General features: G+C 41.9%; 1 protein-coding gene and 1 long non-coding RNA gene across 2 annotated transcripts; one reads left to right on the top strand and one right to left on the bottom strand.

Annotated features, from left to right (window-relative positions):
• Positions 1 to 1480: 1480 nt before the first annotated feature.
• On the bottom strand, positions 1481 to 2968 carry LOC145864333 (uncharacterized). Its single transcript, XR_014382895.1, has 2 exons — positions 2485 to 2968; positions 1481 to 2342 (listed from the first exon to the last, which is right to left on the bottom strand). It is a non-coding gene; the product is annotated as an uncharacterized LOC145864333 (long non-coding RNA).
• A 2648-nt stretch (positions 2969 to 5616) lies between these two features.
• Positions 5617 to 10295, top strand: LOC106588359 (uncharacterized). The gene is made up of 2 exons (XM_014177262.3): positions 5617 to 5904; positions 7994 to 10295. Exons 1-2 carry the CDS (start codon positions 5739 to 5741, stop codon positions 8944 to 8946), a joined length of 1119 nt encoding a protein of 372 aa, XP_014032737.3. The 5' UTR covers positions 5617 to 5738; the 3' UTR covers positions 8947 to 10295.
• Positions 10296 to 17132: the final 6837 nt, after the last annotated feature.

Raw genomic sequence — 17132 nt, 5'->3', positions numbered from 1 at the left:
TTGTAGTGATAAGCTAAACCAAGACACATTTATATGGTAAGATTCAGTAATACTTGCAGCTCAACAGTATAGGTGCTGATGATGATGGTGGGGAGTCATGTGATGCTACGAAGAAAGGTGCTTGTCTGAAAGGAGCCTCCTGATAAAACCCTCCCAATTTAGTATAATTGTTTTTGAGGGGAAAGTTACAGTTGAAGTCAGAAGTTTCATACACCTTAGCCAAATAGATTTAAACTCAGCTTTCACAATTCCTGACATTTAATCCAAGTAAAAATTCCCTGTTTTAGGTCAGTTAGGATCACCACTTAATTTTAACAAAGTGAAATGTCGGAATAATAGCAGAGAGAATTATTCATTTCAGCTTTTATTTATTTCATCACATTCCCAGTGGGTCAGAAGTTTACATACACTCAATTAGAATTTGGTAGCATTGCCTTTCAATTGTTTAACTTGGGTCAAACGTGTCGGGTAGCCTTCCACAAGCTTCCCACAACAAGTTGGGTGAATTCTGGCCCATTCCTCCTCACAGAGCTGGTGTAACTGAGTCAGGTTTGTCGGCCTCCTTGCTCGCACACGCCTTTTCAGTTCTGCCCACAAATTTTCTATTGGATTGAGGTCAAGGCTTTGTGATGGCCACTCCAACACCTTGACTTTGTTGTCTTTAAGCCATTTTGTCATATGCTTTGGAAGTATGCTTGGGGTCATTGTCCATTTGGAAGACCCATTTGCGACCAAGCTTTAACTTCCTGACTGATGTCTTGAGATGTTGCTTCAATATATCCACATAATTTTCCTGCCTCATGATGCCATCTATTTTGTGAAGTGCACCAGTCCCCCCTGCAGCAAAAAACCCACACAACATGTTGCTGATATATATGAGAAAGGAGTGCGTATGTCCTATCAGGACCTGAAGGATAAATGTAATTTGCCAGATAAGGGAGATTTCTGGAAATACTTACAACTAAGGAGCTGCATGGGGTCTCTTATAAGTATTAACCTCCAGAGAGATGGAAACTTGTTAGAACACAATTGTTACCAGGAATATCACACTTTGCTTCAGTGTTTTATAAAAGAGTCTCATATGCACAATATGGAAATTATGAGAATGTAAGGTTGATTTGGCAGAGGAATCTTAATTGTGACATTGAGGAGGATGTATGGAAAAATATAGTTTACAATGTAGGGTGGTGTACCAGGGATATAAGGGGTACGTTTACACATAAGATTGTTCATAGGTACTACTGGACCCCAGTTAGATTATATAAAATGGGTTTATTGTTAAATAATTTATGCTGGAAATGCAAGGGTGAAGTAGGTACCTTTCTGCATGCTATATGGGGATGTCCCATGGTGCTCACGTTTTGGAAAGAGGTTTTTAAAAAGCTTGAAGAATGGGTGGGACAGCCTACCTCAGAGTCCCCACAGCTGTGCTTATTAGGGGATATACACCATTGACCAAAAGTTTTAGAACACCTACTCATTCAAGGGTTTTTCTTTATTTTGACTATTTTCTACATTGTAGAATAATAGTGAAGACATCCAAACTATAAAATAACACATATGGAATCATGTAGTAACCAAAAAAGTGTTAAACAAATCAAAATATGTTTTATATTTGAGATTCTTCAAATAGCCACTCTTTGCACTGATGACAGCATTGCACACTCTTGGCATTCTCTCAAAATTTCAGGAGAGGAAAGGGAAATTTAGTATGATATGGGAACACTTTTTGAATTATAATAAGGGACCGGAAGGTTCATCTTCCAACAGGACAATGTCTTAAGCACACAGCCAAGACAACGCAGGAGTGGCTTCGGGGCAAGCCTCTGAATGTCTTTGAGTGGCCAAGCCAGAACCCGGACTTGAACCCGATCGAACATCTCTGGAGGGACCTGAAAATAGCTGTACATCGACGCCATGCCGAAAAATCTCTCCAATTGGGTTTAGGAATGGGGAATATGATGGGAGGTATAGAACAATAAATTGTGGGTGGTCAATGAACCAGAGCAGCCCGGTGGAAACTCATGTTGTACCAGATGACAACATAGCTGGGCTGCTCTGGTCCAGCCCTTTGCTCGGCTGGAATGAGGATGCCATGTAGTGTGTCCAGGAATGTGATGAGAAGGGCAGTGTTGTAGGGACCAAGGTTGGCATGGTGATGGAGGATGCCTTGCTGGCTAACGGCTGTGCACATGGTGATATTCCCTCCACGCTGTCCAGGGACATTCACAATGGCACGGTGGCCAATAATGTTCCGTCCCTGTCTTTTGGCTAGGTTGAAGCTAGCCTCATCAATGTAAATATAAACGTGCTGAATTGCAGCGGCATCCAGCTCCAAGACTCTGAAACAGACAAGACAATATGTGACATAGACCTAGTAGACCTAGAGCAGTCAATAAGGTGAGGCACAATACACTGGATTACAGTACTGTAATGTGTCTATACAGTGCTGATATGATAGTAAATTCACAGTATAGTACTTACTTGCACATATTCATAATGCTGTTCTTTAACCGTCTCTGAGTTTCGCTCAAATGGCACCCTGTAGACCTGTTTCATCCGGATTCGGTTGCGCTGTAATACACGGTCCAATGTAGACAAGCCCACCTGGTGAATGTTATTGAGTATTGTGTTGTCTGCAATTATGTGGTTCTGGATTTCTCGTAGTCTAATGGTATTGTTTGCCACCACCATGTTCACAATAGCGGTCTCCTGTTCCGGTGTGAACAGCCGGTGTCTTCCACCATGGCCTGGCCAACTCTCAGTTCTGCAGAAGATCCACAAATATGATATGATTTGTTACAGTATGCTAAAATAATCTATTTTCTTTCCATATGAAAAGACATTTCTGTAACATTGGCCAACAATCACTGAGTAACATAGGCCTACTGATACAGTATCTCACAAAAGTGAGTACACCCCTCACATTTTTGTAAATATTTGAGTATATATCTTTTCATGTGACAACACTGAAGAAATGACACTTTGCTACAATGTAAAGTAGTGAGTGTACAGCTTGTATAACAGTGTAAATCTGCTGTCCCCTCAAAATAACTCAAACAGCCATTAATGTCTTAACCGCTGGCAACAAAAGTGAGTACACCCCTAAGTGAAAATGTCCAAATTGGGCCCAATTAGCCATTTTCCCTCCCCGGTGTCATGTGACTCGTTAGTGTTACAAGGTCTCAGGTGTGAATGGGGAGCAGGTGTGGTAAATTTGGTGTCATCGCTCTCACACTCCCTCACACTGACTGGTCACTGGAAGTTCAACATGGCACCTCATGGCAAAGAACTCTCTGAGGATCTGAAAAAAATAGTTGTTGCTCTACATAAAGATGGCCTGGGCTATAAGAATATTGCCAAGACCCTGAAACTGAGCTGCAGCACGGTGGCCAAGACCATACAGCGGTTTAACAGGACAAGTTCCACTCAGAACAGGCCTCGCCATGGTCGACCAAAGAAGTTGAGTGCACGTGCTCAGTGTCATATCCAGAGGTTGTCTTTGGGAAATAGACGTATGAGTGCTGCCAGCATTGCTGCAGAGGTTGAAGGGGTGGGGGGGTCAGCCTGTCAGTGCTCAGACCATACGCCGCACACTGCATCAAATTGGTCTGCATGGCTGTCGTCCCAGAAGGAAGCCTCTTCTAAAGATGATGCACAAGAAAGCCCGCAAACAGTTTGCTGAAGACAAGCAGACTAAGGACGTGGATTACTGGAACCATGTCCTGTGGTCTGATGAGACCAAGATAAACTTATTTGGTTCAGATGGTGTCAAGCGTGTGTGGCGGCAACCAGGTGAGGAGTACAAAGACAAGTGTGTCTTGCTTACAGTCAAGCATGGTGGTGGGAGTGTCATGGTCTGGGGCTGCATGAGTGCTGCCAGCACTGGGGAGCTACAGTTCATTGAGGGAACCATGAATGCCAACATGTACTGTGACATACTGAAGCAGAGCATGATCCCCTCCCTTCGGAGACTGGGCCACAGGGCAGTATTCCAACATGATAACGACCCCAAACACACCTCCAAGACGACCACTGCCTTGCTAAAGAAGCTGAGGGTAAAGGTGATGGACTGGCCAAGCATGTCTCCAGACCTAAACCCTATTGAGCATCTGTGGGGCATCCTCAAACGGAAGGTGGAGGAGTGCAAGGTCTCTAACATCCACCAGCTCCGTGATGTCGTCGTGGAGGAGTGGAAGAGGACTCCAGTGGCAACCTGTGAAGCTCTGGTGAACTCCATGCCCAAGAGGGTTAAGTGGAAAATGATGGTGGCCACACAAAATATTGACACTTTGGGCCCAATTTGGATATTTTCACTTAGGGGTGTACTCACTTTTATTAATGGCTGTGTGTTGTGTTATTTTGAGGGGACAGCAAATGTACACTGTTATACAAGCTGTACACTCACTACTTTACATTGTAGCAAAGTGTCATTTCTTCAGTGTTGTCACATGAAAAGATACTCAAATATTTAAAATGTGAGGGGTGTACTCACTTTTGTGAGATACTGTATGTCGGACTGCAGTATACATACATAAAGAGCATAGTGTAGATGGTAGGTAACTTACCGGTTGTCATTTCTGAATGTAAGGATGATAGATGCAACCGTGTAGCAGCTCAGGTTGGGCTGAACTCTCTGCCCAGCCTCCCTCATACTCCATCCATGGTTGAGCACATGGTCAACCAATGTGGCCCTGATCTCATCTGAAACAACTGTCCTTCCTCATCCTGTCCTTCCTCTCACTCCTTCACCTCTAGCTCTTGCTTCACCATTGACTTCCATTTTCCTCCAAAACAGGAGAGCTCATCTGTGGCCTTTTTATAGTGCTAAAGCTCTGATTTCTAAGCAAACAATTCAGCAACTAGTGTTTATACCTGTGAGGAGTGGGTGTTGCCAATTGGTGTATAGAGCTTGACATTGTGATTGGCGTTGCTTTCCAAAGGGACTAAAGAGATTTTCATTTTGAATGTTGTGCCTAATGTAGAGAACTGTGTGTAGTGTTTTGCAAAAAGTGTGATATAGAATTGAAAACTGAGTGTAAAGAACGAATTGTGCTTGCAATTTTGCATACTTGGTTTAGGGATTTGGTACATGAGTTTTGGGTTTCTGTGATAGCATTTCATGTTCCAATTTTACTGTGTTAACAATTGGGAAAAACTGTAATGCAGCTTATTCATGATTTTGTTAGAATTGTTTGGAAAGTAATGATATACACTTCACTCCTGATAAGTGCACTTTGAATAAGTGCAAACTCTGTTTTAAGTGCATTACAGTGATTTTTCAATAACATTCTTTATAATTGTTCATGATAACTGCATTCTCTGGTTTATTGCACACACTATCACATCAGTCCCTCCCAAGCCATTACAGTTGCCAGACGTTGCCTGTGTTACAATGTGTTGTCTTTCAGTTCATGCAATAAATGATCATAGATGACCATATTAGTTATTATAACTGCTTCCCCATTTGTAATTTCTCTCTTTCCATTATTACTGGTCTGAACCAAAGACTGGAAACTCTGTCTGTGTACCTTCTAGTAAACATCCATCCACATGGGGGTGGTGTGATGTGTTTACGGGCTCACCGCCGACTGATACAAACAGAAGAAGACAATACGGAAGTAAAACTGGGAGAGGGTTTGTTTTGTTTGTGGACAAAGCCATACCACATATTATAGGGGTTAGTTATCAGTGTATTTGCCATACTAGTTGAATACTCACCTCTCAGTCGCCTGAAAATGTCTACATTGCAGATGTTGCGCGTGTTCTTAAATGAACGTTTAACTGCGGCTGCTGTGGAGATTTTCGGGGCAGTTGAGAAAACGGTAGTCGAGTACCAGGAAGAGAATGATCGGCTACGGAGCCTGCTGCGGATTACACCGGACATAAACCTATGTAGAAAAGGTTCGTATGTAGATCTATAAATATCTAGCTACAATAATGTTTTATGAACAGCTAAGTTGTTTAGGCTAACAGGGATCACCATTTAATACTTTTTTAAATAGTTCAATGTAACGTTTATCGTGCACGATGAAAACGTTTGTCATGAAAAGCTTATTGAAATAGCATATAGCTCGGTATGCGTACACCGGCATGTCTAAAAGTTGGTTATATACAGTACCAGTCAAAAGTTTGGACACACCTACTCATTCATGGGTTTTTCATTATTTTTACGATTTTCTACATTGTAGAATAATAGTGAAGACATCAAAACTAAGAAATAACACATATGGAATCATTTAGTAACCAAAAAAGTGTTAAACAAATCAAAATATATTTGAGATTCTTCAGAGTAGCCACTCTTAGCCTTGATGACAGCGTTGCACACTCTTGGCATTCTCTCAACCAGCTTCACGAGGAATGCTTTTCCAAAAGTCTTGGAGTTCCCACATATGCTGAGCACTTGTTGGCTGCTTTTCCTTCACTCTGCGGTCCAACTCATCCCAAACCATCTCAATTGGGTTGAGGTTGGGTGATTGTGGAGGCCAGGTCATCTGATGCAGTGTAACCGATGTGAAATGGCTAGTTAGTTAGCGGTGGTGCGCGCTAATAGCGTTTCAATCAGTGACGTCACTCGCTCTGAGACTTGAAGTAGGGTTTCCCCTTGTGTTGCAAGGGCCGTGGCTTTTGTGGCGCGATGGGTAACGATGCTTCGTGGGGTGTCAGTTGTTGATGTGTGCAAGGGTCCCTGGTTCGAGCCCGGGTTGGGGCGAAGAGGGGGACGGAACCTACACTGTTACAGCAGCACTCCATCACTCTCCTTCTTGGTCATATAGCCCTTACACAGCCTGAGGGTGTGTTTTGGGTCATTGTCCTGTTGAAAATCAAATGATAGTCCCACTAAGCACAAACCAGATGGGATGGCGTATCGCTGCAGAATGCTCTGGTAGCCATGCTGGTTAAGTGTGCATTGAATTCTAAATAAATCACTGACCGTGTCACCAGCAAAGCACCATCACACCACCTCCTCCATGCTTCACGGTGGGAACCAGATAATGCCGAGATAATCGGTCCACCTACTCTGCGTCTCACAAAGACATGGCGTTTGGAACCAAAAATCTCAAATTTGGACTTATCAGACCAAAGGACAGTTTCCACTGGTCTAAAGTCCATTGCTCATGTTTCTTGGCCCAAGCAAGTCTTCTTCTTATTGGTGTCCTTTTAGTAGTGTTTTTTTTGCAGCAATTCGACTATGAAGGCCTGATTCACACAGTCTCCTCTGAACAGTTGATGTTGGGATGTGTCTGTTACTTGAACTCTGAAGCATTTGGGCTGCAATTTCTGAGGTGCAATTATCTCTAATGAACTTATCCTCTGCAGCAGAGGTAACTCTGGGTCTTCCTTTCCTGTGGCGGTCCTCATTAGAGCCAGTTTCATCATAGCGCTCGACGGTTTTTGCGACTGCATTTGATGAAACTTTCAAAGTTCTTGACATTTCCTGGATTGACTGACCTTTATGTCTTAAATTAATGATGGACTGTCATTTCTCTTTGCTTATTTGACCTGTTCTTGCCATAATTTGGACTTGGTCTTTTACCAAATAGGGCTATCTTCTGTATACCACCCTTACCTTGTCACAACACAACTGATTGGCTCAAATGCATTAAGAAGGAAAGAAATTCCACAAATTTAACAGGCACACCTGTTAATTGAAATGCATTCCAGGTGACTACCTCATGAAGCTGGTTGAGAGAATGCCAAGAGTGTGCAAAGTTGTCAAGGCAAAGGGTGGCTATTTGAAGAATCTCAAATATAAAATATATTTTGATTGGTTTAACACTTTTCTGGTTACTACATGATTCCATATGTGTTATTTTATAGTTTTGATGTCTTCACTATTATTCTACAATGTAGAAAATAGTCAAAATAAAGAAAAACCCTTGAATGAGTAGGTGTGTCCAAACTGTTGACTGGTACTGTATATCTTATAGAGATGAAGTGTTTTTAATTGTATGGTATAGATCATCTCTGCTCCTCTTCGCCTTCCCTCCAGAGTCCCTTCGGTTATCTGTTGCTGTCACTGAAGACGAGGTTCCCCCTGAGCAGCAGCACTGTGAGCAGGAGTGGAGAACCAGTCTGCAGCAGGAGGACCTAGAACCCACACAAATTAAAGAGGAACAGGAGGAACTCTGGACCTGTCAGGAGGAAGAGCAGCTTCAAGGGCAGGAGGCTGATATCATAGTTTTCAAATTCCCTCCTCTTTGTGTGAAAAGCAAATGTGATCAGGAAAACCCACTTCAGTCCTTTACTCTTCCCCAAACCCAGACGGTGGAGAACAGAGACAGTAACTCTAAACCAGTGGATCTCCCACATTTTGACACTGTTACCCACCTAAAGGGTCTCGACATTCCCTGTGACCCTCCAGATAATCAAAACTATGCCTACAGCCACAGCACATCTGTAAGCAGTGACCCAGTAGGACTTAGGCTGCTGTCACCATTGCATCCCAGCCCACCATTGGATTACAACCCAACAATGAGGGAACACTGTTCCAAACCCAGCACCACGTCTAGAAAAACTCACCGCTGCTGTGACTGTGGTGAAACGTTTGCTCTGAAAGCTGACCTGCAGGGGCATGTGACTCTCACTAAGAAGAGACCCAGTGAATGCCGCCTCTGCCAAAAACGCTACAACTCCACCTGTAAATTGAAGGCCCATGTCAGACTCTGTCATGTGGAGAGACCCTGCACCTGCCCCTTTTGTGGAAAGACCTTCAAACTCAAAGGACATCTGTCCAGACATATGAGGATTCACACAGGAGAGAAACCATTTAGCTGTGGTGACTGTGGGAAAAGTTTCATTCAGAAGGGGGACCTAAGGAGGCATGTACTGACTCACACAGGAGAGAAACCATTTAGCTGTAGAGGCTGTGGGAAAAGCTTCAATCGGAAGGGGAACCTGAACTTGCACATACTGACTCACACAGGAGAGAACGTCCACAAATAAAGAAACTAATAAAGAAAACCGAATGAAAACACAAAGAGGAATCAAATTAGGACAAAGGCATTTTTTTAGAAGATGGACAACACTGGATCATTCATTCTCTGGGTTTCAGATAAATAGATGTTCATAGAACGTTTTACAAAAAAGTAAATTCATGACAAAAAAGTTTGATTTGATCGAACAGTACAGAGTAGTTCAACTCACAGGTCTGCTGTTTAGTCTCTTGATGTTTTCATGTCTTTTATAAACTGGAATTCCTGCTAGTTTGTTTTGGAATGTCTCCAGAATAGTCTGACTGATGCTATTGATACATAAAAAAATGGATACTTCCAGAAAATGTATCCTTGCATTTGTCCAATATTATTTTTGATACATCTTGTATTAATTCTCTTCATTTATGATATTGATTTAATCGTGTGTGTGTGTGTGTGTGTGTGTGTGTATGTATATTTTTTATTTTTATATATATAAAACCTCTCGCTTCCCCTCTTCCTCTATGCTGCAAAAAGACAGTCTGGAATGACTGACTGAAACACGGGACAGATCAACTTTTTTTGGAAATGATTGGTGTTTGAATTTGTTGCTAAAATTTGGGACATGATTGTTTGGCTGCACGACGTGGATACAAAGGACCAACATGCAAGGCTGTCCCACACAATCACGGGAGGGGTGCTGCAGCACCCACACCTCCTATGGGGTTCTCGGAAGAACCTTTGGGAGCCATTTTCAGTGCCAAGAAACCTAAGGTTCTTCGAATAACTTTGAGAGTCTTAGAAGAACCCTTGTTGAACCCCTCATTTTTAGAGTGTTGCATGATCTAAATTTATACTGTTTTATGATGATAACATCTATCTTTTCATATTTGTGCAAATCTTTCGAAAACAGAAAATGGACACAATTCAATGGATCTGAATCAACAAAGGTATGTCAATTGGTATTGGAATGTTATGCAGATCCCATTTACCATCTTCCTTCCTTACCTTGTCAACAAATATACCATAGGCCTCTACATTATGGACAAGGTATATGTATGAAAACCATTAACAAAACAGCTTTTTTCATTCACATTCACCACAAAAACAGGTATGAATACTGTCGTGTGCATGTTTTGTTAATCATCTGTATAATTACTCTTTTTCACCCTCCCTACACCTCTGATCAATATAACAGGAAACCTGTTTGAGCACCATGCACTGCAAAATCATTCTGGAGAACATCAACACATTAACAACAACACGCCAGAGGATATACCCATTGGACTTGGGGTTCTGCTGTGAGTTTACCTCATATTTCGAAAAAATTTTTATTCTGCTTTGCCACTGAAATCATAATAAACACTGAGATCAAAAATATTGTGTTATTGTTAAGCGTATTATTATTAATAAGAATAATAATAACGGGAAGGGGGCGGGTAGTTCAAAAATGTACCCCAAACGGTTCTTCAAAAGGTTATTAGAGGATCCATTAAAAGGGGTTCTTTGAAGACCTTATAGGGGTTCCCCCACAGTTTCAATTTGAAGAACCCCTTAAGGATACTCCAGGAACCTTTTCCTTTTAGAATGTAGCGGACCGATATAGCCATATGTAGCAGGGGGCAAAACAAATGAGCCAGCACCTTCCCAATACCTAATACTATGATGGTATGGGATGGGTAGTAGCTATATTGGTAGATTATATGTGTTGATGGAGACATTACTTTAAGCATTCAGGTGTAGCCTTATAGTTTGTGGGTGTATAAGAATCTATTCTAAACCACAATGTGAAGTAATGGCAATTGTTAAGATTAAAAAGATAGATTATTTAGCCTCTACTGTTAATGCCAACCAAACACCTAAATGTGGTATAGTTGATTTTACACGATAATGCAATAATGAAAAACCTCATCCTTATGGCCTAAAATGTCACAATTTTGTAACATGGCTGGTAATAATGGTAAGTGTCTGCATGCCATGGTATTCATTGCTAAAACATAGGCCTAAGTAACACAACTAGTCATGATTGCGAGTATAGTGTGTCTTAATAGTACGAGTAAACTTGTACTGTCTCATAATCCAGCCTCAAGACTAGAGAGAAAGAGAGAGGAAGCTAGATTTGGTTGGAGGGCCCCCCCACCAAGCAGGCACAAATGTTTAGTGGCCTCCCCTCTTGACAGCATAGAGAAAAATCTCACTTTTAAAGTTAATTTCCTGCAAGTCTACACAATTTGGGCATAGAGAAAAAGGTGCAGTTTGAAAGCACATTTTCTGCAGTTCTACACATTTCGCCATGGGTTGGAGAGAAAATGTTATTTAAAAAAAATCATGCGATTCTATTTTGCCATGGGGTAGAGACATTTTTGCAGGGCACCACTATCATGTGACGGGCCATAACCAATGCAACCCTGGCCATTTTAATCGAATCCCCTCATGGTAAACTGTGGGAGGCAACCCCTCAGTCTAAACCAGTGTTATTCAAACTTTTTCAGCAGCGACCCCATTTTTCCACCAGAATTTCTGGGATCCCCTTTTTTTCCCCAAAAAAATTCTTGCGACCTCACCCCACTCTAACATTTTTTTTGTATTATCTTTCTCAAAAAAAAAACAATAATCTGTATGACTGTACTCTACCCTACCCCCCAAAAGGTGGCGTGTCACCAATTTAGAATTCCACCGATTTGGGCAAATTTGATGGGGGCTGGCGTCAAAAAATCTGAACTCATTTTGAGAGGCAGCAGTTGTTCCACCCCTCGATGTCTGGAGCTCAAAGACTAATAGTACGGTATGCGATTCCCGACGTTCACCAAAAAGAGCCGTTCAAAAAGAGCCTTTTGTTCGCCAACGACACACCACTAAAACTAAGTTAACTGAAAACACAGCTTTCAGCTCACTGGAAATGGACTCGCCCTCACTGATACAAATAGAAGACCAACTTGATTTTCTGGTTTGTTAATTTACCACCATTCTTTCCTCATTTACGAAGCTAGTATGCTAGCTGAATATCCAACTCACAGTTGACTAAACTACAACTAAACATGTCTAAACTACAGTTGCTGCATGTGTTCTTAAATGAGCGTTTAAAGGCGGCTGCTGTTGAGGTGTTCGGGGCAGTTGTGAAAACAGTAGCGTAGTATCAGGAGAATGATCTGCTACGGAGACTCCTGCGGATTACACCGGATATAAAATTAAGTAGAATAGGTTTGTACCGAAATATAGAGATGGAAAGACGGCTAAACGTTGTATTTGTTCCATTATGGTGTCTGTGACAGCGTGAGCAGCACCATTGAGGCTATCTAGATTTTAATGTAGTCAATTGGGGTTTTCTTTTGTGTTTGAAAAAAATCTGAAGCTAATGTTGATGGTTTACCGCGACGTGCAGTGTTGGAGTCCTGAAACCAAATTATATGTGTCATTCATTTGTGGCCACTAGATTGCTTTGATATAGCTTAAAGCCATTAACAAACCATTGCACCCAATTTGAAGAAGACAATGCTCTGATCATTGGCAGATCGCTCCCAACCCATAGGAATCCCCACTACTTTAAAATGGTGGAAGCCAGAAATACTGAAGGTATTTAGATGACGCGTTGCAGCGTTTTCCATTTAAAAAAAAAAGGTAAATGCTCTGGTCTGTGTAAGTGGGCTATCCCCCTCTCGCATTAGCATGCTTTCTCCTAGACTGCTTCAGGCGCTTTGAGAAATTGCACAGACCTCAAACAGTGACATTTCTCCTAATCTACGAACTGAAAAGTTTGGGCTCATAATGCGCAGAACACATTTGGTTTGTTATAAAATTAGGCCAAAATGTACTACCATGACTGTGTGTGGGGGAAATCTGTAATATACGGACAAATCTTTTAGCTCTCCCGTAGGCACCAATGCAGTAATGGCTGGCTCTGGTCTACTTAGCCCCCACCCCCTTCAAGACTGTTGGAAAAGGATTCCAGGTGAAGCTGGTTGAGAGAATACCAAAAGTGTGCAAAGCTGTCATCAAGGCAAAGGGTGGCTACTTTGAAGAATCTAAAATATATTTTGATTGGTTTAACATGATTCCATATGTGTTATATCATAGTTTTGATGTCTTCACTATTATTCTACAATGTAGAAAATAGTACAAATTAGTATGTGTGTCCAACAAATAGCTTTTTATGTTTAGTTTATTGATAAGTAATTTAAAATATTTTTAGATTCTAGTTCAACATTTTTTGATTTACAATTTCAGCTTACTTCTTCAATTCATTGACTTCTGTTTTTATTGACACTGATATTTAAAGACTGCACCTTCCCTCCAGACTCCCTGCAGCTCTCTCTCACTGTCTCTGAAAAAGAGGTTCCTGCTGAGCAGCAGCACTGTGAGCAGAAGTGGAGCCCCTGTCTGGGGCAGGAGGACCTAGAGCCCACACAGATTAAACAGGAAGAGGAGGAAGTCAAGACCAGTCAGGAGGAAGAGCAGCTTCAAGGACTCTTTGATCTCAAAGACTCCATATTCACTACTCCCTGTGTGAAAAGTGAATGTGATCAGGAGGTACTGTGACCTGTCTGAAGAGTCTAGACACTTCCTGTGACCCTCCAGATAAACAAAACAATGCCTCCAGCCACAGCTCAGCTGTAAGCAGCGACCCAGTAGGACCCACCAACCCATCAATCGGGGAACACCGTTCCAAACCCAGCACCACGTCTAGAAAAACGGACGGCTGCCATGACTGTAGTGAAACGTTTGCTCTGAAAGCTGACCTGCAGGGGCATGTGACTCTCGCCAAGAAGAGATCCAGCGTCTGCAAATAAAGCAACAACTCCACCTGTAAATAGAAGGCCCATGTCCAAATCCGTCACATGGAGAAATTCTGCACCTTCCCCTTTTGTGGCAAGACCTTCAAAGGAAATCTTTTCAGGCACATGATGATTCACACAGGAGAGAAACCATTTAGCTGTGGTGACTGAGGGAAAAGCTTCATTCAGAAGGGGGACCTAATGACGCATATACTGACTCACACAGGAGAGAAACCATTTAGCTGTGGTGACTGGGGGAAAAGCTTTAATCGGAGGGGGCAGCTGAAGGTGCACATACAGACTCACACAGGAGAGAAACAACATAGCTGCTTAGTCTGTGGTAAAATATTCATTCATAAGGCTTATCTAGTGAAACGTGGATAAGGTCCACAAAGGAAGAAAGAAAACAGGATGAAAACTGAAAGAAAGTGAAATAGGACAAATATATTCTATCAACAGATGGGAATAAAAAAGCAGGATGTGGACAACAGTCTTAGCGAAGCACCTCAGGACCATTCATGCTGTTCTCTTAAGATAAATGGATGTGTGATGAATTTACTTTTACAGAATATTTTATGTAAATAAAGTTTCATTTTATTTGAAGGGTGAGGTAATGATCAAACAGTAGTATGCAGTATTATGTGAATCTCACTGGTCTGCTGTTGAAAGTCTGTTGATGTTTTCACATTATTACCAAAAGGAATATCTGGTCGTTTGTTTTGGAATGTCTCTCAGGGTGATGAGAGAATGGTCTGGCTGATGTTATTGATACGTTAAAAATGTTCACACTTTCCAGAAAATATCTCCTTCCATCTGTCTTTTTGTCATAAATGTTGACCTAATGCTGCTCATTCAGGATATTGTTTGAGTCTTTATGGAAGTAATGATTCAAAGTCGATTCCTGATAAGTGCAATGTGAGTGAAAACTCTGTTTTAAGTGCACAACAGTGTTTGTCCAGTCCCATTTCAGTGACATTCTTTGTAATTGCTTATGATAAGCGCATTCTCTTTTTAAATGCATGTTTTCACATCAGTCCCAAGCCGTTGCAGTTGTCAGGAGTCGCCTGTGTTAAAATGTATTGTCTTTCAATTCAGTTCATGCAAAAAAGGATCATCCTATTACTAATTAAAACTGTTTCCCCAAATGAAGTTATCTATTTCTGGAGCTTGAAGTAAAACTTAATCCACATGGAGGTGCTGTGTATCACTGAAGCATTACTAGCATGCTAGCAGATACCCATATACTTGCGGTCATTGCGCTAACGCTAGTTAGCATTGGTTCGCGAAACTATCTCTAACTACCTCTAACAGAGACATAAAAATGGGGAAGTAGATGAAGGCCACAATCCCGAAATATACCTTTGAAGGTCGTTTCTGATTGAGCCCACTTAAAAATGTAATATACAAGATTACATCAATATCATAAATGAGCAACATTAAGACAAAATGTATAACAAATATTATTGGACAAATGCAAGGACACATTTTATTGGAGAATATATATTTTTATGTATCAATAACATCAGTCAGACTATTCTGGAGACATTCCAAAACAAACTAGCAGGAATTCCGGTTTATAAAGATGTGAAAACATCAAGAGACTAAACAGCAGACCTGTGAGTTGAACTACTCTGTACTGTTCGATCAAATCAAACTTTATTTACATAGAACGTTTTACAAAAGTCAATTCATGACATCTATTTATCTGAAACCCAGAGAATGAATGATCCAGAGTTGCTTTGCTTTTCCAAAGTGTTGTCCATCTTCTAACAAGATGTCTTTGTCCTAATTAGTTTCCTCTTTGGGTTTTCATTCTGCTTTCTTTATTAGTTTCTTTATTTGTGGACGTTCTCTCCTGTGTGAGTCAGTATGTGCAAGTTCAGGTTCCCCTTCCGATTGAAGCTTTTCCCACAGTCACCACAGCTAAATAGTTTCTCTCCTGTGTGAATCCTCATATGTCTGGACAGATCTCCTTTGAGTTTGAAGGTCTTTCCACAAAAGGGGCAGGTGCAGGGTCTCTCCACATGACAGAGTCTGACATGGGCCTTCAATTTACAGGTGGAGTTGTAGCGTTTTTTGCAGAGGCGGCATTCACTGGGTCTCTTCTTGGTGAGAGTCACATGCCATTTCAGCATACCACCCTGCATCCCACTGCTGGCTTGCTTCTGAAGGTAAGCGTCCTGGCCAGTCCCTGGATGGGAGATCAGATGCTGCTGGAAGTGGTGTTGGAGGGCCAGTAGGAGGCACTCTTTCCTCTGGTCTAAATAAAATATCCCAATGTCCCAGGGTAGTGATTGGGGACATTGCCCTGTGTTATTATTATCCCAGCCACGAAATTGAAGGAAAACAGCGACACCACAGGAGGGTGGTGGCCCCTTAATTGGGGAGGACGGGCTTGTGGTAATGCCTGGAGCGGAATAGGTGGACGGGTATCCAAAACATCAAACACATGTTTTCCATGTGTTTGATGCCATTCCATTTGCTCTGTTCCAGGCATTATTATGAGCCATTCTCCCCTCAGCAGCCTCCACTGAGCGACACCTACCATCCCTGGATTGAGGTACGTTTTCAAGCTATATCCCTGGTTTGTCACTGCGGTGCTAACATTATGGGCAAACTGCGTTCCAATTTGAGAGAAAAGATACTGAACGTCAAGTTGAGTTTTGGCTAGATATTTATACTGCCCTACAAAGGCAAAGAGCAGTAACTACGCAAACAGTGAAACTGAGAAAAATGGCTTTAATGTTTTTTTGTTGTTACTGTCAAGCCAAATATGTTGTAGGTAGATAAGTGATAATGCACTGATGTACAATGCCTTCGGGAAAGTATTTACATTGGTATTCAGACCCTCTGCTATGAGTTTAGAAATTGAGCTCAGGTGCATCCTGTTTCCATTGATCATCCTTGAGATGTTTCTTCAACTTGATTGGTGTCCACCTGTGGTAATTTCAATTGATTGGACATGATTTGGAAAGGCACACACCTGTCTATGTAAGGTCCCACAGTTGACAGTGCATGTCAGAGCAACAATTAAGCCATGAGGTCGAAGGAATTGTCCGTAGAGCGCCGAGACAGGATTGTGTTGAGGCACAGATCTGGAGAAGGGCAACCAGCTCTGCAGCACCACCAATCAGGCCTTTATAGTAGAGTGGCCAGACGGAAGCCACTCCTCAATAAACGGCACATGACAGCCCGCTTGGAGTTTGCCAAAAGGCACCTAAAGACTCTCAGACCATGAGAAACAAGATTTTCTGGTCTGATAAAACTAAGACTGAACTCTTTGGCCTCGAATGCAAGCGTCACGTCTGGAGGAAACCTGGCACCATCCCTACGGTGAAGCATGGTGGTGGCAGCATCATGCTGTGGTGATGGTTTTCAGCGGCAGGGACTGGGAGACTTGTCAGGATCGAGGCAAAGATGAACGGAGCAAAGTACAGAGAGATCC

The sequence above is a fragment of the Salmo salar genome, chromosome 02 (assembly GCF_965601325.2).
Source record: "Salmo salar chromosome 02, fSalSal1, whole genome shotgun sequence".
NCBI lineage: Eukaryota > Metazoa > Chordata > Actinopteri > Salmoniformes > Salmonidae > Salmo > Salmo salar.
Note: the sequence above shows the minus strand (reverse complement) of the source record. Positions and strands in the feature narration are given on the sequence as shown.